At 47.2% G+C, this 25,363-nt stretch overlaps 1 protein-coding gene across 1 annotated transcript; it reads left to right on the top strand.

The window, feature by feature from the left end:
* Window positions 1-1,882: 1,882 nt before the first annotated feature.
* LOC146341865 (vomeronasal type-2 receptor 26-like) lies at window positions 1,883-23,575 on the top strand. The gene is made up of 4 exons (XM_084807715.1): window positions 1,883-1,909; window positions 6,996-7,223; window positions 10,564-10,690; window positions 22,674-23,575. The coding sequence occupies exons 1-4, from the start codon at window positions 1,883-1,885 to the stop codon at window positions 23,573-23,575; spliced, it is 1,284 nt and encodes a 427-aa protein (XP_084663841.1).
* The last annotated feature ends 1,788 nt before the right edge of the window (window positions 23,576-25,363 follow it).

The raw sequence follows: 25,363 nt of genomic DNA, 5'->3' as shown, positions 1-25,363 counted from the left end.
AGTTCTCGGTTCGCATACTGCTGAAGCATACTGCTTGTAGGATTTTGAGCATCACCTTGCTGGCATGTGAAATGAGCGCAATTGTTGTTACTAATTTTAGCTTTGTTGTTACTAATGCTTCCTAAGGCCCACTTGACTTCACTCTCGAGGATGTCTGGCGCAAGTTCAGTGACCGCACTATCATGTCTATCAAGGACATTACTATCATGTAGGGGTGGACGAAAGTCACTTACCTTTTCTCGCAGCTTGTTCGCGGTGGGGGGGAGCGCTTCGCTGCTCCCCCCGCGAAGTTCAGGCCGGGGAGGGGAGGCTTCCCGCCTAGCCCGGCCGAAATTCAGGCCAGGGAGGAGGCTTCCCACCTCGCCCGGCCGCGAACACGAAAGTAAAAAAAAAAAAGTCCCCTGATAGGCTACGTGACGATTCACGTAGCCTATCACGGCTAGATTTGCAAAGTCAGCCGTGATAGGCTACGTGAATCGTCACGTAGCCTATCATGGGTGACTTTAAAAAAAAAAAACAACGTGTGTACGGATAATGGCGGCCCCCATAGGGAGCCGCCATTCACGTTCCTTATTTGGTCGCTGTAGTCTACGTAAATCTTTACGTAGACTACGGCGAAAATAAGGGCAACTCTATTTGCGTTTCCCTTATTTTCGCCGTAGTCTACGTAAACATTTACGTAGACTACAGCGACCAAATAAGGACCGGGAATGGCGGCTCCCTATGGGGGCCGCCATTATCCGTACACACTTTTTTTTTTTTTAAGTCACCCGTGATAGGCTACGTGACGATTCACGTAGCCTATCACGGCTGACTTTGCAAATCTAGCCGTGATAGGCTACGTGAATCGTCACGTAGCCTATCAGGGGATTTTTTTTTTTTCTTTGATTGCAGTGGCGGGGGCGGCAGCCGGTCGAAAGACCGGCTGCCTCTCCCGCCCCGCTCGAACACCGGACGAACCGCCAGCCGGACCCGCCGCCGGGAGGGACATTCAGGGAAGGTAAGTCCCGTCCCGGGGGGGGCGGGGTGAGGGGGGGTGCAGAGGATTTCTCCCCGAAACTTGTTTGGGGGGCTGAACACGTTGGCGCTCGGCCCCCCGAAGTTTCGGGGAGAAATTCTCCGCCATCCCTACTATCATGGCTATCAAGGACATTAAGATCTTTCCTGTATAGTTCTTCTGTGTATTCTTTCCACCTCTTCTTAATCTCATCTGCTTCTGTGAGGTCCCTGCCTTCTTTGTCCTTTATCATGCCCATCTTTGCACAAAACGTTCTCTTGAGATCTCCAATTTTCTTGAAGAGATCTCTAGTCTTTCCCATTCTGTTGTTTTCCTTGATTTCCTTGCATTGTTCATTTAAGAAGGCCTTCTTGTCTCTCCTTGCTATCCTCTGGAACTCTGCATTCAGTTGGATATATCTTCCCCTTTCTCCCTAGCTTTTCACTTCCCTTCTTTCCTCAGCTACTTGTAAAGCCTCATCAGACAGCCACTTGGCTTTCTTGCATTTCTTTTTCTTTGGGATATGCACATTCCCGAAGACGAGTTGGGGACGAGGCACAATGGGTCGAGAATGTGCACTATTCCCTCTCCATAAACAGATGAAGCATGGTGAATGTGCAAAATGGCTCATTGTTATGCACATTAACCATTCAGCTCACATTAGCGCCACAATTTTGCACATTCACCATGCTTCATCTGTTTATGGAGAGGGAATAGTGCACATTCTCGACCCATTGTGCCTCGTCCCCAACTCGTCTTCGGGAATGTGCATATCTCTATTATATACATGCATGTGTGCTCATGCATAGACACACATACACACATCAAAATCGTGATTTCAGTTACTGGGGGGGGGGGGCATTCAGCCCCCAGGCCAGTTCTGAGATGGGCAAAATTATTGAAATAAATTTGGTAGTTCAGGGCACTTACTGTGGATTAGGGATGTCTGGCGCTGGGAAATCCAGTTCTCTTGGGGCTTGACGGATTTCCCCCAAGCCCCTGGCTTGGCTTGTGTTCACAGACTCCCAGCTGCCATCGTTGCTGTGCCCAAGTCTGTCCTTCTCCCTGTCAGGTCCCATCCATCCCTACCGCCACTGTCACCATTGCCAGCTGCTCTGTGCAGCGCAACTCTCTCAAGCAAGATGAGAGCATCTTGTAGAGCGTCTGGCAGTGGAGGTGGCGGATGTCTGCAAGCTGGCCCGACTTGACACAGGTTGAGTTGGGCCAGCTCACAGACAAGTGTGCCAGGGGACTTGACCCCCCAGATGAATGCCTCTGACATCCCTACTGGGATTTCCTCCTTTCCCACTCCATGTTTTAAAGAACAAATGAAGTGTTGCCACCACCAAAGGTAGCAGCAAAAGGAGAGATCTGGCTGGCTGCCACCATTTTCTCTGCCTTGATGGTGCGTAGGAATAGATGCTTCCTCTTGCTTCAGCCACCAGGACAGGCAGCAGCAAAATTCACATGTTTGTTCCTTAAAAAGAAATGAAAAAAAGAAAGATAGCTACCTCATGCTCCCCATTACTGACAATACTTTAATAACTTTATCCCCCAAATCAACACACACCACAGCTTGCCACCTGTAAATAGGGCAGCCAATATCAGACCAATATCTGTAACAGTACATATAATATATGGGCAGCCAAATGCACACAGCACCTACTGCCTGTAAAAGCCCAGTGCGTGTGTGTTTGTGTTGTGTGTGTGTGAGTTGTATACAGTAGGGATGGTTGAGAATGCGGCCGGATTCTAAAGAATCTGGCCCCCCGGAGTCCTTGACAGAACAGAAGACTTACCCCCACCTCCAGGAGGAATACTCTTCACCCAGACCTTCTAGCTCCGGATTGCAAGCGATACGGCCGCCGTGCTGTATCGCTGGCTGAAGGGGACTGACTGCGCATGCAAATGGTGTCCGGGATGCCATTTGCAGCCATAAAGGCCTTAGTTTAAGGTAAATGCAGCCATTTACAGCTGCATTTACCTTAAACTAAGGCCTTTACAGCTGCAAATGGTATCCTGGATGCCATTTGTGTCTGCAGTCAGTAGTCCCCTTCAGCTAGCAATGCGGCATGCTGGCCATACTGCTGGCACTTTGGAGCTGGCTGGCCAGCGGCTCTGTGGAATCACCATGGAGCGGAGCCAGCTGAAGAGCATTCCGAAGGGAGGAAGGGAATGCTTCCCCAACCCTGTGGACCCCCCCACCCCAGACTGGCAGGTAGGGGATTCGTACAGCCCTAGAATCCCCCTCATGGATCACTGCCTTGTTGTGGCGAAGGGGCTTGCATAACTCAGTGAAGCCATAAGCTATGCCGTGCAGGGCCACCCAAGACGGACAGGTCATGGCAGAGAGTTCTGACAAAATGTGGTCCACTGGAGAAGCAAATGGCAACCCACTCCAGTATTCTTGCCAAGAAAACCCCATGGAATATATCACAAGGATAAAAGAGATGACACCGGAAAATGAGCCCCTCAGGTTGGAAGGTGTCCAATATACTACTGGGGAAGAACAGAGGGTATTTCCAAGTAGCGCCAGAAAGAGTGAAGCGGCTGGGCCAAAGCCGAAAGGACACTCAGCTGTGGATGTGTCTAGTGGTGAAAAGAAAATCCGATGCTGTAAAGAACAATATTGTTTAGGAACCTGGAATGTCAGATCAATGAATCAAGGTAAGCTGGAGGTGGTCAAACATGAGATGGCAAGATCGAACATCAACATCTTGGGAATCAGCGAACTAAACTGGACAGGCATAGGGTTGGCGGAGAATTTCTCCCCGAAACTTCGGGGGGCCGAGCGCCAATGTGTTCGGCCCCCCGAACAAGTTTCGGGGAGAAATCCCCCGCACCCCCCCCGGGACGGGACTTACCTTCACCGAATGTCCCTCCCGGTGGCGGGTCCGGCTGGCGGTTCGGCGGGCGTTAGAGCAGGGTGGGAGCGGCAGCCGGTCTTTTGACCGGCTGCCGCCGCCATTGCAATCAAAGAAAAAAAAAAAGCCCCCTGATAGGCTACGTGACGATTCACGTAGCCTATCACGGCTAGATTTGCAAAGTCAGCCCTGATAGGCTACGTCAATCATCACGTAGCCTATCACGGGTGACTTAAAAAAAAAAAAAGCACGTACGGATAATGGCGGCCCCCCTAGGGAGCCGCCATTCGCATTCCTTATTTGGTCGCTGTAGTCTACGTAAATGTTTACGTAGACTACGGCGAAAATAAGGGCAACGCAAATAGCGTTGCCCTTATTTTCGCCGTAGTGTACGTCAACATTTACATAGACTACAGCGACTAAATAAGGAACGCGAATGGCGGCTCCCTATGGGGGCCGCCATTAGCGTACACGCTTTTTTTTTTTTAAGTCACCCGTGATAGGCTACGTGATGATTGACGTAGCCTATCACGGCTGACTTTGCAAATCTAGCCGTGATAGGCTACGTGAAGCGTCACGTAGCCTATCAGGGGCGTTTTTTTTAAAAAAAAAACTTTCGCGTTCGCGGCCGGGCGAGGCGGGAAGCCTCCTCCCCGGCCTGAATTTCGGCCGGGGCGAGGCGGGAAGCCTCCCCCCCAGCCTGAACTTCGCGGGGGGAGCAGCGAAGCGCCTCCCCCCCACCGCAAACGTCCTTCGACGACAGGTAAGGGACTTTCATCTACCCCTAGACAGGCATGGGCAAATTTAATTCAGGTGACCATCTTATCTACTACTGTGGACAAGAATCCCTTAGAAGAAATGGAGTAGCACTCATCGTCAACAAAAGGGTGGGAAAAGCAGTACTGGGGTACAATCTTAAAAACGATAGAATGATCTCAGTACGAATCCAAGGCAAACCATTCAACATCACAGTAATTCAAGTCTATCCCCCACCACTGAGGCCGAAGATGCTGAGGTTGATGGGTTCTATGAAGACATACAACACCTTTTAGAATTAACACCCAAAAAAGATGTCCTCTTCATCATAGGGGATTGGAATGCTAAAGTAAGAACTCAAGAAATCACCGGGATAACAGGCAGGCATGGCCTTGGTGTACAAAATGAAGCAGGACAAAAGCTAATAGAGTTTTGCCAAGAGAACACGCTGATCATAGCAAACACTCTTTTCCAACAGCACAAGAGGCGACTCTACACATGGACATCACCAGATGGTCAATATCGAAATCAGATTGATTATGTCGTATTGTCCTTTGCAGCCAAAGATGGAGAAGCTCTATACAGTCACTAAAAACAAGACCTGGAGCTGACTGTGGCTCAGATCATGAGCTTCTTGTTGCACAATTTCAGCTTAAATTGAAGAATGTAGGGAAAACCACTAAACCATTTAGTATGACCTAAATCATATCCCTGATGAACATACAGTGGAGTTGAGGAATAGATTTAAGGGATTAGACCTGATAGACAGAGTGCCTGAGGAACTATGGACGGAGGTCTGTAACATAGTTCAGGAGGCAGCAACTCAATCCATCCCAAAGAAAAAGAAATGCAAGAAAGCCAAGTGGCTGTCTGAGGAGGCTTTATAAGTAGCTGAGGAAAGAAGGGAAGCGAAAAGCAAGGGAGAAAGGGAAAGATATATCCAACTGAATGCAGAGTTCCAGAGAATAGCAAGGAGAGACAAGAAGGCCTTCTTAAATGCAAAGAAAATGAGGAAAACAACAGAATGGGAAAGACTAAAGATCTCTTCAAGAAAATTGGAGATCTCAAGGGAACGTTTTGTGCAAAGACGGGCATGATAAAGGACAAAGAAGGCAGGGACCTCACAGAAGCAGATGAGATTAAGAAGAGGTGGAAAGAATACACAGAAGAACTATACAGGAAAGATCTGAATGTCCCTGATAGCCATGATAGTGCGGTCACTGAACTTGAGCCAGACATCCTCGAGAGTAATGGGCCTTAGGAAGCATTAGTAACAACAAAGCTAGCGGAGATGACAGTCTTCCAGCAGAGCTATTTAAAATCCTGAAAGATGATGCTGTTAAAGTGCTGCACTCAATATGCCAACAAATTTGGAACACTCAACAGTGGCCACAAGACTGGAAAACGTCAGTTTACATTCCAATTCCAAAGAAGGGCAATGCCAAAGAGTGTTCAAACTACCACACAATTGCGCTCATTTCACATGCCAGCAAGGTGATGCTCAAAATCCTACAAGCTAGGCTTCAGCAGTATGCGAAGTGAGAACTACCGGAAGTACAAGCTGGGTTTCGAAGAGGCAGAGGAACTAGAGATCAAATCGCCAACATTCGCTGGATCATGGAGAAAGCAAGACAATTCCAGAAAAACGTCTATTTCTGCTTCAAACCTTGACAGCATAGTAAGAAGCAGAGACATCAATTTGCTGACAAAGGTCCGTATCATCAAAGCTATGGTTTTCCCAGTAGTAATGTATGGCTGTGAGAGCTGGACTATAAGGAAGGCTGAGTGCCGAAGAAGTGATGCCTTCAAACTGTGGTGCTGGAGAAGACTCTTACGAGTGCCCTGGACTGCAAGGAGGTAAAGTCAGTCCATCCTAAAGGAAATCAACCCTGAGTGCTCATTGGAAGGACAGATAATGAAGCTGAAGCTCCAATATTTTGGCCACCTAATGCGAAGAGAAAACTCTCTGGAAAAGACCCTGATGCTGGGAAAGACTGAAGGCAAAAGGAGAAGGGGACGGCAGAGGATGAGATGGCTAGATAGCATCACCGATGCAATGAATATAAACTTGAGCACACTCCGGGAGAGAGCGCAGGACAGGAAGGCCTGGGGTGCTATGGTCCATGGGGTCACGAAGAGTCAGACATGACTGAACGACTGAACAACAACAGCCCTAGTATACAGGTGGCTATTCAGATGAACTGCCAGAAGGACTGAAAATTCAGTTGGACCTGACTATGAACTGGGGGGGGGGGAATCAGGATTGTGTCCAGAATAAAATATAATTGCATTTTGTTTATAACAGCCTAGAAGTTTAAACATACTGCTAGCAAATTGCAACCCTTTACTAAGTTTTTTTCTTTTACTTTTCAACTGAGCTCCATCACTTTCTGAGCAATGTCTCCTTTGACAATGGTGCTGGGGATAAGTTTTCTTTTGACCAGAATGGTGAATTAATAGCTGGATTTGATGTGATCAACTGGATCTTTTTCTCCAACCACTCCTTTCATCGTGTGAAAGTTGGGAGGGTGGATCCCGAGACTCCTCCAAATCAGGCATTCACCATCAATGAAGATGCCATAACATGGCACAGCTGGTTTAACCAGGTAGGATCCAACTGTGGGACACTTCGTTAAGTCTTCCAATTTTGAAGAAGGATGTGCAAAGTTAACTTCTTTGCACAGTGCTCAGCCTGTATAAAATGCTGAGTTCAATTATATGGGTGTTCTGGAAAAGTTTCTGTTGCCCTTAATTGATTGAAATCTGATTAAGCCTGTCTATTTGATTTACATTGAGGAAAAATAAAGGTGCCTTGTCAATTTCCCATGCTGTATTATTGTCTCATTCCCCCCCCCCCCATTCCAAAGTAGTAGAATTGAAATATTTGATTTAGGGTGGGGGAGATAAAGCACACTTTGAGTGGTTTAAATGTTATATTCAAATTTATTCATACATTTAGGTTGCAATCCAATGCATGTTTAGATGGGAAAAAAATGTCCTAAAACTCCCAGCATTCCCCAGCCAGCATGGGAAATGCTAGCAGGGGAATGCTATGAGTTGTAGGACATTTTTCCTGTCTAGACATGCATAGGGTTGCACTTGTATGTAGAAATTATTTTTACTGGAATACGTGTAGGGATGTTGGAGGATTCTGTCCAGGTCATGGGATCCACAGAGCTTTCTGCAGCTTGGCCGCCTGGACTCTGACTTGCCAGACCATGAGCTGACCTGACTCAAGCCAAGCCAGCTCACAGACTTCCACCGCTATCACTGCCACTGTGCGTAACCCTCTCTCTTTCCTGCTGGTGCCTACAGGGAAAGTGGGGGAGTTGTACACAGAAGCAGCAATAGTGGTGGGGGTGGAGCTCCAAGCTGGGATGGAGGGGAGCCATCGCACTATCTTCCCTTTCTGCTGCTGCTGCCACTGTGCACAACTCTCCTGCTTTTCCTGCCGGTGCCCGGCATGGAGAGAAGTAGAGTTGCGCATCCAGCAGCAGGGAGGGAGGGGAGCTGTGGTACTGCCCTCCCTTCCTGTCACTGCCGCTGCCACTGCCACCACCACCACTGTGCGCAACTCTCCCACTCTTCCTACTGGTGCCCAGCAGGGAGAGCAGTAGAGTTGCGCATCCAGCAGCAGGGAGGGAGGGGAGCTGTGGTACTGCCCTCCCTTCCTGTCACTGCCTCTGCCACTGCCACCACCACCACTGTGCGCAACTCTCCCACTCTTCCTGCTGGTGCCTGGGAGGAAGAGTGGGAGAGTTGGTCGCAGTGGTGCTGTCACTGGCAGGGAACGAGGAGAGCCGTGGCGCTGCTCTCTCTTCCTGCTGCCACCACTATCGCTGCCACCATGCACAATTCTCCCACTCTCCCTCCTGATGTTAGCACCAGCAGGCAGAAAGGGAGGGGTGTGCATGGCGGTGGCTCCCCCCCTGGCAAAACTCAAGGTATGGAAATTGCAGCTGCAATTTGCGTACCTTGCCTTTTTAGGGGGAGAGGGGAGAAGGAAATCCACAACTTCTGTCTGGAAGCTCATGGCTCAGCTTGCAAACTCAAGTTGAGCCGGGGGGCCCTGGGGAAATCTAGCAAACCCCAAGAGGGCTGGATTTCCCTGCACCAGACATCCCTAAATATGGGTAAACTTTTAAAGAATTCAACACAATAGCATACATTTCCCTTACATTGGCTGTGTTTGGATGATCAGAGGGGGGAAATAAGCCACCGTAGCTTCTTTCCCCTGCCCTGCTTGCGTCATGTGCAACCACTATTTGCATAATTACATGTGACTCCACACAGGTTGCCGCATCATCTGAACATGGCACAATGCATGGAGAGGGTGGGTTCTTACCTACCCCACAGCCCCTACTACAGGCCATGGGTTGTGGGGTAGGTAAGAACCCACCCCTGCCGGACACTGCACTGGATTCGGATGGCGCGGCAATCTGCATGGCATCATGGGTAATTATGCAAATGGTGGTCCCACGTGCAGCACACATGGGGGAAGAAACCACAGTGGCATATTTTCTCCCCATGATTGTCCGAACCCAGTCATTGTTTTAATGTTAAGGGGGAAAATGAAGGCACTGAAAACTGTAAACAAAATAATTTTAGCATGTTCAAAGAATTGTGTGCATAAAAATGTGTGCTTCCTATGGATAGTCACCTGGAAAAAATACACAAGTGAATTGCAACTTTGATTATAGGTTTGACCAGTATTGTTTCCATTCCAATGATATAGTTTGACTAGCATTATGTATCTATTAATTATGTTACAAGTTAAATGTATAAAAAATAATGCACGTCTACACATGGTCATTTTCAGTTGAAAAGAATCAGTGAAGAAATCGTTCATTAAAAATTACTAGCCCACATAAATGACTGAGTTTTGATGGAAAACAAACAATAACACAAATAAAATGTATGTAGCAAGTTGATGTAACAAATCATACAAATGGGAATCCATACACTTCTGCCTTGGTTCCTATGCTTTTATATATATTAACTGGCAACTTGTAGACATGAATGCATTTCTTTTCCATTATATCTTTATTTATACAAAACAACCTGATCCACTTCCATGAATATTCAACTAAATTCTAACCAAATTGTAGTTTGGTCAGAATTTAGTTGAATATTCATGGAAGTGACACACATGCCCATGACTCATCTGCACCTCTTCCCCACATCAATCGGTAATGTGTAGTTGAAGGAGATAACATTACTCAGTGTTATTGCATTCAACCAATGTAGTGGTGATTTAAAAATTGCAATAATGGACTGTATACAATTTTAGTCTATATCTATCTAGGAATAATAAGGTACCTCAGAGAGAGAGAGAGAGAGAGAGAGAGAGAGAACACTCCCGAATGTTCTATTAATAATAACCAGAAACAATTCACAGGTTAGTTAACTGATAACAACTCCTGCAAGTACAGACATTTTAGTAAAATAAATCGATCTTAAAAAATCTAAAAGGATGACAATAAATTTGAATGGTATTTTTATGGAATGTACAGAGGATGGAAAAGCTAACAATTGTTTTTATCAACACTAAGTAAATATTATAGTCAGTCTGTGGCATTTCATGTGCATTCTCTGAGAAGATGCATCTCTATTGAAAAAGCATGGGGGTCACTTTTCTGTGATTTCAATCCACACTCTCAGCTTAACATATGATATGAAAGGCTGAAACTAGGTTCCTGCAACCCAGTTATACATCCAGTGTCATCCACACACATACTTCCCATCAGTTGAGAATTGAGGAAAAAGACACAAGCGTTGTACCTACATTGGCCGACCATTCAAATATTAGTGGCATGAGATAATACCATGGGAAAACAAGTCCTAGGAGGTTATAGCAAAATTTTGAAAAGTCCCTGAACCTAACAGATTCCAAACTAATCGTTCTCAGGATTAACATTTCCCTTTTTTATTATTGTTATGATTTAGACGCAGCCCTTTTCTATTTGTAGCGAGAGTTGCCGCCCTGGTTCTATTAAGAAAGTGAAGGAGGGGGAACCATTTTGCTGCTATGATTGCATCCCATGTCCAGAAGGGAAGATTTCAAATCAGACTGGTAAGAAATATGGTATACATATTTATCAAACAGATTGTCTGTAATTCAAATGAACATGGTTTGCCTATTTGAAACTTTCGAGCTCTGTGATCTCAGCTGGTTTCCTTTAGGTACCAGTGAAATAGTTGCTTCATGATTCTTTCAAACAAAACTTTTATGGTACCACCACCCTGCCTCATTCACGGAATTTTACAGAGGGGTGTCTAGATGTCCTTGTCTTCTACTTTTCACACCCCCATGTTTTTTGATCACTTCTTCCATCTTCATTAATGCAGAAAATCCATTAAGGAGAAAAAGTCAGGACTGTACAATGCCTTCTGATGGCTAGAGGTAGGAACCCTCCCTCTGGAAGCCACCTCATCATCTGTGCTGTCCTATGTGCTTCTAGATGGATGAGACACAGAAAATGGCAGGATACTTCCTCGTAGCACGTGTATGTATGGGTAGGGATGCTGAAGAATTCCATCATGGATTCAAATAAGGCTGGATTCCAAAGAATCCAACCTCTGGAGTCCATGGCGGAGTGGCTGCACTTACCTCCAGGCCCAGGGGAGTTCCTGCAGGGTGGCTCTCTGGCTCCCTATGAGATCATGCGATGCACTAATGGGGGCTGCCATTAGCTTATTGCCAGAAAGTGACAGCTGTAGTGTATTATACACCATTTGTAGCCATAAAGCACTGACTGTGACCTCAATACAGCTGTAAACAGCTGCAATTTACATCAAAGTCACTGCTTTATGGCCACAAATGGCGTACAATATGCCATTTATGGCTGCCTTTTTCCCGCGATAGGCTAATGGCAGTCGCCATTAGCATATGGCATCTTATAAGGAGCCAGAGAGCTGCTCTGCCAACTCCAGCGGATGCAGCTGGGCTCCGGAGGATCCCATGTGGCCCTGAGCAGCCCAAATTGCCCCTCCATGGACACCCACCCCCAGACCAGACAATGGGGGGTTTGTACATCCCTATGTCTGGGTGCACAATTTCAGCAGAAACAATAAAGAATCTCGTGGCACCTTAGAGACATTGTCCTTGAAGGTTTGTGCTGGGATCAAGCTGTAGTCTTCAAAGTGCCGCCGATGAACACAGCGACCCCTCTGGAAATTGTGTGGCAGTGCTGGCTGGCTTCCGTGGTAGCTGTGGTGGCAGCTGCTGCTGCTGCACATGCACCATTGGGGGTGGGTGGGAGGAGGAGCAAGCCAGCACATGCCTTAGTGCAAGCTGACAGCATGGCAGCAACGGCGCAGGCAAAGGGGCCCCCTGGCACCTGCAATTCAATCAAACTAATAGAGGAACCCAGGTTGCGGGCTGGCTCTGGGACGCTGAGCCAGGGGACTTGGCAGATGGCTTTCTGAGATGCTCCATTGGCAGGAGGGTGGAAGCAGAGCAAGCTGCAACCCCCCCATGTCTACCCCTCCCCAAAGAAAGAGAGTAGAGTTTGCTGAGGAACACCTGCTACCATTGCTGTGGTTGTGTACAGCTTAGGGATGGGGGAGAAACTGAGAGAGCACCTTTTAACAACCCTACTTGTTGTACCATCCACTGCTGCAGTTATACCAACGTTGCGGGTTGGGGCTCAAGCTGAACAAGTAGCATACAGAATTGTCCTGTGGGAAGGAAAGGAGAGCAAAGAGTGCAGGTGCAGGCATCCCTAGTTGTACTGACTCCCCTCGGCATAGGGCCAACTGATAGCACCTGCCCCATGGGAAAGAAAGGGGAGCAAGGAGGGTAGGCAGTCATTGTAGCCCGTTGCAGTTGGAAGGCCCCCCTCCAAAGGACTATCTACCACAACTGCCTTCTGGGAAGGATCTTGATGGTTTGCTAATCACTGACGTTCTTCATTGTGAGTTTCAGTTTCTAATGTATTTTGATGTTACCTATAAGCTGCCTTAGATGGATTTGTACCGTGAAGAGCAGAATAGCGGCAGCAGCAGCAGCAAAACAGAAGCATACACCAACCCTGCAATGTAGCCCACAGTTAATCCCTCCAGAATAGAGTATGAGGCTGCTGTGATGGCACATGTGGTACGTACATTGCTTTTGAGATGGCAATCCTATACCCAGTTACCTGGGAGTAAGCCCCACTGAACAGAATGGGACTCCCTTCGGAGTAAACGTACATTGGATTGTGTTGTAAGCCCATCCCTTGCTTTTGGTGCACATGTGTGTAAATAAAAATGACATTTTAAATTGCCCTCATATCATATCAGATTTTTAAATCAACTTGTGGCCATCCTTGGGACGTGGATTTACAAAGGCATTTCAACTTTTCTGGGGGTTGTTATGTTTTGATGTCACCTGTGAACAGTTGTGAAGCATGTGAAGCTAGGTGAGTGGCTTGAAGAGAGAGGGCCTTCTCAGTAGTGGCACCCCACTTATGGAATACATTCCCCCAAGTGGTTCAGCTGGCACCTACGTTGTCATCCGTTTGGTGACAGGCCAAGACCTTTATTTTCTCCCAGGCATTTTAAGGGTGCAATCCTGTGGCCACTAGTGAGAGGCCAGACGGCCATAGAGTAGGTTGGTTCCTGGAGAATTGACCCCAACCCCCGCCCGCGCTACCTCGTAGGCAGTGAGGATCGGTCCCACACTCAGCACTAGTAAGAGCAGCATGGAGTGGCAAAAATAGGCCGTTCCCAGGGGTAGGCCAGGACGGGGAGGTTGGAAATGCTGGTACGACACATCCTACGTGTTGTCTGGCTGCCGCTTCGCATGCTTCAAGATCCCATGGCTAGACAGCTGAAATTGTCTGTCTAGCTGTGAAAGCAAGGGGGGGTTGCGAGGAGGAGATGCTCTCCTCACCACTCCTCCTGCCATGCACTGGATAGGTGGTCCCGCCCGGGGTCAGAGGCAACCGTTGATCCACATAGGATTGTTCCCTAAGAGACTTAGTGCTAGGCTGTTATGGCTGTTTTATCAAATACTGTGCTGTTTTGTTGTTTATTGAATTGCATTTATTCTTTTAGATATGTGTATTGCATTTTATATTTTTATAGGGGTGGACGAAAGTCCCTTACCTGTCGTCGAAGGACGTTCACGGTGGGGGGGAGGCGCTTCGCTGCTCCCCCCGTGAAGTTCAGGCCGGGGGGGGAGGCTTCCCGCCTCGCCCCGGCCGAAATTCAGGCCGGGGAGGAGGCTCCCCGCAACGCCCGGCCGCGAACGCGAAAGTTTTTTTTAAAAAAAAACAAACACCCCCTGATAGGCTACGTGACGATTCACGTAGCCTATCACGGCTAGATCTGCAAAGTCAGCCATGATAGGCTACATCAATCGTCACGTAGCCTATCACGGGTGACTTAAAAAAAAAAGTGCGTATGCTAATGGCGGCCCCCATAGGGAGCCGCCATTCGCGTTCCTTATTTAGTCGCCATAGTCTACGTAAACATTTACGTAGACTACAGCGACCAAATAAGGAACGGGAATGGCGGCTCCCTTTGGGGGCCGCCATTAGCGTACGCGCTTTTTTTTTTTTTTTTAAGTCACCCGTGATAGGCTACGCGACGATTGACGTAGCCTATCATGGCTGACTTTGCAAATCTAGCTGTGATAGGCTACGTGAATCGTCACGTAGCCTATCAGGGGGCGTTTTTTTTTTCTTTGATTGCAATGGCGGCGGCAGCAGCCGGTCGAAAGACCGGCTGCCGCTCCCGCCCCGCTCGAACATCCGCCAAACTGTCGGCCGGACCCGCCACCGGGAGGGACATTCGGTGAAGGTAAGTCCCGTCCTGGGGGGGGTACGGGGGGTGGGGGGGTTCGGAGGATTTCTCCCCAAAACTTGTTCGGGGGGCCGAACACATTGGCACTCGGCCCCCCGAAGGTTCGGGGAGAAATTCTCCGCCATCCCTATATTTTTAACTGTTTTAAAATGGTGTTTTAGTTTTTTAACTGGTTATAATCTGCCCAGTCAACATTAGTTACTGCGCAGGTTAGAAATGTACTAAATAAATAAATAAATAAATAAATAAATAAATAAATAAATATTTTTGAAACGTTGGGGGGGGGGAAAGAAGCAGCTGCTTAAAACAGGGGTTGTCCTCACATCCAATGTTGCAGTACATGGTTGGTTATCCAGTGGGGTTCACAGCTGAGTGGTTATGTGAATCCAGGCCTCTCAGCCTTGGTCAAACATTCTAACCACTGCTCCACATTGGCTTTTCCTCTGACATCCACAGGGATGTCAGAGGGATCCGTCTGAAGGAGTGAAGTTCCCTGAGCTTTACTTACCCACGAGCTGGCCCAAGTTGGTCTGTATAGAGTTGGGCCAGCTCACTGATTTTCTGGTTTGTTTGTTTTTCTTAAATCACCATTTACAGAAATTTCAGCTGTAATTTGTGCGATTTGTGCAAATTGCTGCCGTAACATGCTTAATCTGCGCAAAATTAACCATATTATGGCCTCAATTTGTGCAAATTATGCAAATTACAGCTGCAATTTGTGTAAATGGTGATTTAAGAAAGGGAAAAATTGAGGAAAAAGCCCTCATCTTGCAAATGATCTTGCAAATGCAAACTGAACCAGGGCTCCAGGGAAATCTGGCAAGCCCCAAAAGGTCCAGATTTACCTGTGATGGCCACCCCTACTCTAGAGTTCTTCCTCTAATGAAATAGATATTATGCAGAATTTTCTCCAAACTTTATTCACTTTTTTTTTTTATGGTTGTGGTGGCCACCTTCATTCCTACCACACTGCTCCAGAATGATGCTAGGTGTGGTGCATTGTGGAGGATAAAAATACAGTTGATGCTATTGCCACCTGCCCTAGCAGTGCAAAAAACTCTAAAATAAAATAAAATAAATACTTAGAAAAAGGTGGAGCTAATGTTTAGCCAAAATCTGTCCTCTAATTTCCTGGAAGTCCCCCCCCCCCTTGAAAGGGGCTTCCATTATTGTGCCCCATTCTCAGGGTGTTCTTTCTTTATCTTTTTGAAGTTTTTTGAGCTTACTTAATCCCTAAAAGGTAGCTAAGGAACTGTGTATGTGTTTTCCGTCTATTACTCATCTCTCCATTGTTTTGCAGCCTCCCAGGCTGCCTGCACTTCCTGATCTGATATAGCCCTAAGGGAGAAATTATCTCATGATGATAAAGTCTTCCCTGGGCTTTAATTGAAGTGTGGGAAGGCCAGGAGTCTACAGGTTGCTGGGAAGATGATTTTACAATGACAGAGTGGACACTCAAACACTCTACTTGACACCTCATAAATAAGGTAAACACAAAAAACCCAAACCCAACCCATGAGAATTTATCCAAAATTTTCTTCAACATTTAATTTCTTTTTGAGAGCCATTTCTTTTCTATTCAATTGAATGTGAGTGGGTGAAAAAAAATACAGAAGAAATTTTCAGAAGAGCACTAATTATAAATACTTAACTAATGGTTATCATGATTTCATTTCAAGTATCGGGACTCTAAAATCTCTAGAAGAATGTCCATGGGTAGAGGAGGCTGTCCACTGCAGACAGTTGGCTTCTACATGTAGGAAGTGATGGGAACAGCAAGGGAACGGCTGGAGCTAGCTTGGTCTAGGAGGTTATCAACTCCTCCTTTAGAGATGAAGTAGTGCCAGCCTCTTTAAAGGAGGTGGTAATTCGGCCACTCCCGAAAAAGCCTCTGGACCCAGAAGATGTTAACAATTATAGGCCAGTTGCCAATATCCACTTCCTGGGCAAGGTGCTTGAGTGGGTGGTTGCCGGTCAACTCCAAGCACTCTTGAACAAAATGGATTATCTAGATCCAGACTACATCCAGACCTAGTTTTGGAACAGAAATTCCTTTGGTCCCCCTGTGGGATGGATGACCTTTGCCAGGAGATGGATAGGGGGAGTGTGGCCCTGTTGATTCTCTTGGACCTCTCTGGAGCTTTCAGTACCATCGACCATGGCATCCTTCTGGATAGGCTATCTGGGATGGGAGTTGGAGGTACTGCACTGCATGGATTCTGCTCCTACTTGGATGGCGAATTCCAGAAGGTGGTGCTGGGGATTATTGCTTTGTCCCTTGGCAGTTATGCCATGAGGTGTCACAGGGCTCTATTTTATTCCCCATGCTGTTTAACATTTGCATGAAACTTCTAGGGGAGGTTGTCAAGAGGCACGGGCTGAGGTGTCACCAATATGCAGATGACACAGGATAGGGCTGGATGCGCCCGATCTTGTCTGATCTCGGAAGCTAAGCAGGGTCAGCCCTGGTTAGTACTTGGATGGGAGACTGCCTGGGAATCATGCTTCCTGAACTGAGCAGGGGGTTGGACTTGATGGTCTTTTAGGCCCCTTCCAACCTTATGATTCTATGACGACACCAGCTCTATCTCTCCTTTTCAGCAAAACCAGGTGAGGCAGTGGGCATTCTGAACCAGTGCCTGGGTGTGGTAATGGACTGGATGGGTGCCAATAAACTGAGACTCAATCCAGACAAGATGGAGGTACTGTTAGTGGCTGTGGGTGGTTCATCTGCCTGGCTAAGCAATGTTCAACACATTGTGGAGGGGGTTGCACTGCCCCTAAAGGATCATGTTCATAGTATGTGGGGGCTCTTGGATCCAGAATTGTCACTCGAGGAACAGGTGGACTCAGTGACACAGACAGAACACCTTTTATCAGTGTAGGCAGGTATACCAACTACATTGCTATGTGGACAGAGATAGCCTAGCTACAGTTATCCGTGCTCTGATAAACTCTTGTTTGGATTACTGGATAACACATTGTTTGTGTTGTATGTGGGGCTGCCTTTGAAAATGGTCTGGAAACTTCAGCTGGTCCAAAATAGAGCAGCCAGACTATTAACAGGGACTGGCCAATGTGATCATATCATGCTAGTACTCTTTAATCTACACTGGCTGCCAGTCCATTTCTGGGCCCAATTCGAACTGCTGGTACTAGCATTCAAAGTCCTCAACAGCTTGGGGGCACCAGGCTACCTGAAGGATTGTCTCCTCCCTAGGATGAGCCACCCTGCACCAGCCCCGGGAGCCGCCACTCCCCCCCCCCCCGCCCAATTCAGCTCTCTGGATGAACTGGTGGGTGGTCTGTGGATGCCTGGCATGTGGCACACGGCCGACCAACCCCTCAGCGAGCCGCCATTTTGCATAAAAATGGCAGCCCCTTTTTATGTAAAAGGCCTTTTACACAAATGGCAGCCATAAAGTAGCCATTTTACACAAGATTAGAGCCGTGAAATGTGGAATGAGCTTCCCAGAGAGGTTTGCCTGGCACCTACGTTGTGCTCATTTCAGTGCCAGGTGAAGACCTTTTTATTCTCCCTGGCATTTTATTTTTTCAGTTTGTTTTATCTGGTACTATATTTTACATCTTTTGCTGCTAGCTTCTGATTGATTATTTATTTTTTGTATATTGTCATTTTAAACTTTTAACCTTTGCTATTGGGTGGAATAAAAATGTAATAAATCAAAAAGAAACAAACCTCTTCCCCACTTCCCTTCCTCATGTGTAGAGATTACACCCAATGGGATGACTGAATAGGGATACATTGTCACAACCATTTCATAAAGTGCATAAAGTGTGAACGCACGGTTTTGTAAAGGGGATAAAGTGTGAATGCACGCTCAGTGTAATGTGTGAATATACCCCTAGTGTGAGATGTGATCCTTGCCTGTCCTTTTCCCATCACATAGAAAAGTAAGAGCAAGGATTGGGGCCCTAGAGCTGCATTTTTGCTTTCAGAAAGGTAATGTGAGGGCTTGGATCCTTCTGCCCCCCCCCCCCGCCCCCCGGCCGTGCATTTCTTCCTCAACTCTACACATTTTCTGAGGGTCAGACTATATCTTACATTAAAAATGTAGATAGTTTTTCTCTCCCCTTTTTACTCAGTAGTTAACAAGTAGGACCCTAGGATTCTAATATAGATCAGGACCCTAGGATTCTATTTTGGCAATGTGAGCTGGATAGGGGTGCACGAAAGTCACTTACCTGGTCTCGCAGCTTTTCGCAGTGGGGGGGAGGCACTTTGCTGCTCTCCCCCCGAAGTTCAGGCCGGGGAGGAGGCACCTTGCCTCACCCGGCCATGAAATTAAAAGTTTAAAAAAAAAAACGCCCCCGTGATAGGCTACGTGGCGATTAACGTAGCCTATCACAGCTAGATCTGCAAAGTCAGCCGTGATAGGCTACGTTAATCGTCATGTAGCCTATCACGGGTGACTTTAAAAAAAAAAAAACGCGTACGGCTAATGGCGGCCCCCATAGGGAGCCGCCATTCGCGTTCCTTATTTGGTCGCTGTAGTCTACGTAAATCTTTACGTAGACTACAGCGACCAAATAAGGAACGTGAATGGCAGCTCCCTATGGGGGCCGCCATTAGCCGTACGCGCTTTTTTTTTTTAAAGTCACCCGTGATAGGCTACGTGACGATTTACGTAGCCTATCACGGCTGACTTTGCAGATCTAGCCGTGATAGACTACGTTAATCGTCACGTAGCCTATCACGGGGGCGTTTTTTTTTTTTTAGTTTTATTGGAATGGCGGCGGCGGCAGCCGGTCGAAAAATCGGCTGCCGCCCCCGCCCCTGACCAAGACCCGACGAACCGCCGCCGGGACCCGCCGCCGGGAGGGACATTCGGCAAAGGTAAGTCCCGTCCCGGGGGGGTGCGGGGGCGGGGGTTGGAGAATTTCTCCCCGAAACTTGTTAGGGGGGCCAAATACGTTGGCGCTCGGCCCCCCGAAGTTTCGGGGAGAAATTCTCTGCCAACCCTAGAGCTGGAGGCATGCATGGGGGCCTGATCCAGCTTGGGACACCAGCAGAAGGGGCAAAGGCTTAAATGATCCCACCTACCTCCCAAATACTAGGATCCCAATCTATGCAGTAATGTGTAATCTTGCCTTGGAAGCTCACATTCGATAAATAAGGAATAAGCATGGGACAGTAACCCTCTGTAATAAAATTCCTATGGAAACAACTGGAGCACTGGCAGAATTCTAGCTTCACAGTGAAACTGAGCATGCCCGGCGTAGCTTTCATGGGGAAGAAACACCTTAATAACTTTTGGACTGCTGCTCAGAAGTTCATCAAACCAACGAAATGCAGATCTCCTTGTCAAGCCAGAATAGCATATATCCGTGCATGTCTCTAAAATTTGAAAGGACTATATGATATGCTGAGCTGCTGCTTGGAGAAAAAAACACAAAATGGAAATGTGTCAGTTTTCACAGGAAGCCTCTAGGCTCCCTTCACGATGCTATGTTTTGAGGAAGGACTACTCATCGCATGGCATTTGGGCCTGGCTGCCTCTCCGGAGAGTCTGCCTGCCTGCATGACCTCTCCTCCAGGAGAGTCTCCCAGAGAGTGAGGGACTGGGCAGTGGACTCCCTGGAGAGGCACATTGGCTGTTTTAGGTGGCACGGCTGTCCGGAGAGGACACCCACCAGCCCTCTCTCTTGTTCAGAGCACTCCTCCAGTGTTAGAAATCAGGCGGGTGGGTGGGCATAGAGTGAGAGAGCAGGCTGGTGGTCTCTCCAGATAACCTGCCTGCCTGATGGGGGAGGGGGAGGGAGTGGGGAGGTGGCTTCTCCTCCAAGGAGCCCTGCTTGCTTCTCTCATGACATGGCATTTGCCACAGCAGGTAGATGGGGATAGTGTGGTGGCAGCAGCAGCAGTGCCCACAAGGGGCCTTTCAGTGTGTGTGTGTGTGTGTGTGTGTGTGTATGTGCGTGTAATCCACCTTCCCTCCTAATTTGCCACCTGTGCAGGGGATTGACCCTGCCTCATGGAAGGGCCGGCCCAGGGGTTTCCATTAAGTACTGTCAGATCATGACATCAGTAATATCAGTAAAACATCTTTCTTTCTGCAACCAGTTGTAGACTTACTGAGTCTTCACCTATGCTGCACTGTCTGGCAGGATGAGAGTAAAACTGGCTTCCCTTGGGTCTTTTTATTAGCTCTTAAGTGTGTCACTACTGGCAAGTTCAATGCAGATGGGGAAGGCACAAAATCCATCTGCGAACATTGGTGAGAAGGTGGACGCATTGAAGGGTGAAGAGAAGTGACAGAGCCAACCCTTCACAACGAAGCACATTAGTGGGATGAGGGAGGGAGAAAGGATCCCCCCTGCACTGACCCGTGCACCCACAGCAATTGTTGTTCTTATTGTTGCTTTAATTAAATCTTGCGCACCATGGCCAGCCAGGAAGTGCTGGCTGTTGTGCACAAGATTTAATTTACGAAAAATAGCAAGCCACCATTTGTGACTTTGCTGCGGGTGCTTGTGGGCAGGACTGGGTAAGTCACAGCAGCTCATGTAGCTTGGTGGGCAGGGGTGGGGGCTCAGCAAGCCAAATCCAGGACACCAATCGGGGGGGGGGAGTCTGTCAGACCCCACCCCCTGCATGGATGCTTGCAACATCCCTACTAATAGCCTAATTGACCCCAGAGGTGACCAGCTCAGGGATACTCATAATGATCCTTCCTTCACAGACAAGGTAGGTGAGTGGCTAATGAAAAACACAGACCAGTTCCACTATGGATCAGGTGTTTGGAACTAGGGTGGGATCATCCATTCAAGGCGATGACTGAGAATACGAATATGTAGTCCTAGCTTGGTATCAAATACGCTCTCACATTGAGTGGGTACAGATGGCTTAAATATGCAGATGTTAATTAAACTTGTAAATAAATGAAGTTGTGCTGCATAGTTAAATCCATGTATATGGTTTGTATGGATGTACGAAACACCTACCTGGCTCCGCGCTGGGCAATCCGTGGGGGGGGGAGGCGCTCCGTCCCTCCCCCTGGAATCCTCAACGGGGGGAGAAGTGATCCGGTCCTCCCCCCCGGAATCCTGCCCGGCTGGCTCCGCTCCGCGGCCAAGCCGCAGAGCCGCCAGCCGGCTCCAGCCACCCACAGCCGGACATGCAGTCGCTGGGCAGCCCTGAAGGGACGCAAATGGCAGCTGTTGTAGCCGCCGCCATTTGCGTCCCTGTATTGAGCCGTGATAGGCTACGTAAATATTTATGTAGCCTATCACGGCAGGGGGAAAAACCCCAGTGTACGCAAATGGCGGTAGCCGCTGCCATTTGCATACGCTGGGTTCTCCCCCCTGCCGTGATAGGCTACGTAAATACTTACATAGCCTATCACAGCCTCCGCAGGGATGCAAATGGCATCCCTGCATTAGCATGGTCATGAATCTCTCTAATTAGCATTAGTCATGAATCTAATTAGCATTAGTCATGAATCTCTAATTAGCATTAGTCATGAATCTTGCGTCTAAGTCTATGTGTCCATAAGCTTATACACAGGATTCACAGCTCTATTTTGCATGTAAGTCCATGGGCACATCCTGCGAATGCCTTTTTTTTTTTTTTTAAAGACATGGTGATCGGCAGGGACAGGGAGGAGGCAAACGGCTCTGGCTGGCAAGAAGCAGCCAAGTCCCGTTCCACCTCCAGTCCTCCTGGAGTTAAGGTAAGTGGTCCCAATCTGCTGAGGATTCCTCATTTGAATCCACAGCGGATTTCTCTGACATCCCTATGTAGGAGAAGGATGGTGATGATTGCCATGCAATACATGTTGATGCTTCTTTAAAGTGGCCACATTTGGACAATCAGAAAGGGAAAAGAAACCACTGTGGGTTATTTTTTCTGTCCCACAGACTTGACCACCATTTGCATAATTACCTGTGACGCCACACGGGTTGCTGTGTTATCTGAACCTGGCCTGGTGCATGGGAGGGCTGGCTTCTTACCCACCCCAAGCCAAGTGGCCCCCAAGCCAGTCCCCGCCCCTGGAATCCTCGCAGAGTGGAGCTGCTCTGGAGGATTCCGGGGGGAGTAACAGATCGCTTCCCCCCCCACAGGGATTCCCCACCAGAACAGACAGTGGGGAAACCGTACATCCCTACTCCTACATTTCAGAAAGTCAGGACTTACGAAATCCTCTAAACTGAATGGTGAATATTTATCAGAAGAACAGTTAGAGCATGCTGGTGAGAGGTATGCCATAAATAGAAAGACTGTGATCACATATTTTCTTTTTCAGACATGAATGATTGTTATAAATGCACAGATGAAAACTATTCGAACAAAAAACAAGATTTGTGTATTCCCAAGTATACAAGCTTCTTGTCTTATGAAGAACCTTTGGGGTTCAGTTTGGCCTGTTTTGCTCTTTTCTTTACTTTAATTACAGGTTTAGTACTACAAACTTTTCTGAAGCACCACAATACTCCTATCATCAAAGCCAACAACCGAAACCTCACCTACACTCTTCTCAGTTCCCTAATGGTCTGTTTCCTTTGTGCATTGCTATTCATTGGCCAACCAGAAAAGGTGACGTGTCTCCTCCGACAAACTGCTTTTGGCATCATCTTCTCAGTGGCCATTTCTTGTGTGCTGGCAAAAACCATCACTGTGGTTCTGGCTTTCATGGCCACCAAACCAGGATCTGGGATGAAGAAGTGGGTAGGGAAGGGACTGGCCAACTCCATAGTTCTTTTCTGCTCCCTTGTTCAAGCAGGCATCTGTACTGTGTGGCTGGCAACCAATCCCCCATTTCCAAATGTTGACTTCCACTCAGTGACAGAAGAAATTATACTGGAATGTAACGAGGGGTCCGTACTGATGTTTTATTGTGTCCTGGGCTACATGGGCTTTTTGGCAATGTTAAGTTTCACAGTGGCTTTCCTTGCCAGGAAGTTACCTGACAGTTTCAATGAAGCCAAGTTCATCACCTTCAGCATGTTGGTGTTTTGCAGTGTTTGGTTATCCTTTGTTCCATCCTACTTGAGCACCAAGGGAAAACACATGGTGGCTGTAGAGATCTTCTCTATCTTAGCCTCCAGTGCTGGGCTGCTGTGTTGCATCTTTTCCCCAAAATGCTATGTTATTGTGTTGAGGCCTGAGCTAAATAGGAAGGAACAGCTAATAAGAAGAAAAGAGTGAAGCATTTCAGTACTGCATCCTTTGCAATAGCAATCAATGCAGAGCGGTGTGCATGCATGCATGTGCACCCATATTTCTCTGAGCATCCCACCCCCCCGCCACCCAAATCTACACTAGCTTGCTCTTCCCCAAAGTTTTCAAAGCGCTCCAAATTTTTTTAAACAAACTTTTTTTTAAGATTTGATTTTTTTTCTTAAAGAGGAACCATTATATCTGTACATCAAGTACTTCACACCACCCCTTCTTCCTTGTAAACATATCTTCTTGAGTAGACATCATAAATTCCTCCAAGGTTCACATTGTTCAGAAGTTTTTTCCATTGTGGTAGTTGTTGAAGTTCTCAGTACAATGTTAATGCACATGCCAATGTCACCACATCACCCTCTGGATCACAGCAATGACACTTTATCTCTCAGAGGTTTCAGGACCATGAGAGCAATGCATCTATGATAAGGATGAACCTTAGTCCTTTATATCCAGTACATAGAAAATCTGATGGGCCTAATTTCCAGTCTTGGTTATGTCCTGCATGCTATGAGAATGGTGCTGGTTGTTATTTGGGTACTTGGAATATGGAATGGGATCTTCAGTTGCATGATTGCTTCAGTTGCATAGACTCCATGTGACAATTTCAGTGACCAGGCAAATCTGAAACTTAGGCCCACCACTCTGTCCCTGAGAGTCCTCCAGCTCCAAGGTGGTGGTGAAGCAGGAACTAATCACAGCATAGACAGCATACCATATCCATGTTGCCTAAATAACATGTCTATCATGGGTGTGACCTTTAAAAGCCAAAATTCCCCAGCATTTTGGAGGTTGAGTGAACATGGAAAGCCCTTAACACAACACATTAAACAGAAAGGTGTCGTGGTGGTGTTTTTGTTTATTGCTAGTTACCTATTTCCCTGACACAGAATTCCCTACATAAGATGCTGCAGGTTGGATTTAGACTAAATGAGTCATGATTTATTTCTGCTGAAATCAATAGAACGTTAAGTGAGTCATTGCACTGAATACTGAGGAGTGGGGATGATCTGTGGCAGTCATGCGCTGCTCAGTTCACCTTCATGGTGGGCACATGGTAAAAGGCATGGATCAGCAAATGGTTAATCCAGCATTATAAGCCAGGATGGTATCTTCCAGATGGGGGCAATGAGGGACTACCAGAGGTGTCCTGGGGTTAGTGGTGGCTGCATATAGTATTATTTACTCATTGTAGAACACTGTTTTAAATCAATAGAATTGTGACTGTTTCTCCAATTTATCTGTCTTGTGTCTTCATTCCAGTGGTGCAGGGAGAGGGGGAGGGATTATTTGGAGGACATAAAAGTGTTGTCAAAGTCAATGTATCAGTTTAACTGTATATTTCTTAGATTAAATGTGTAAAATTATGAAAAGCTTAACTCTTCTGTTTATCCATATTACTGAGTAGTACTGAGGTGGCTCTTTGAGCATCCAACATTATTAAGTCTCACCCATACCATTAGCAATTCAGCGTTGAAATGGAAATACTGTTTCATACAGCATGCAGACATTTTAGAAAACGGAATGGGACTGGATGAAAAATTTGCTATGTATCTGCCTATCACAAGTTTGCTTTCTTTTGGGGAACAGAAGCCTTGAGAGGGGCACCATTGAAACCCTAACCCCCCCCCAATCCATTTGACCTTTCTCCCCTTCAGGAGCAAATAGGAATTGTGAATCCATGATTTTCAGCAAGAAAACAGGGAGGATAACAGTGAGGCATTTTCAATCCTGAAGTTCTGTTTGTCACCTGAAAAGGACTGG

This window comes from Heloderma suspectum, chromosome 6 (genome assembly GCF_057233095.1).
Source record: "Heloderma suspectum isolate Gila_16-S chromosome 6, 16-S_ref, whole genome shotgun sequence".
NCBI lineage: Eukaryota > Metazoa > Chordata > Lepidosauria > Squamata > Helodermatidae > Heloderma > Heloderma suspectum.
This window is presented reverse-complemented; position numbering and strand designations above follow the sequence as displayed.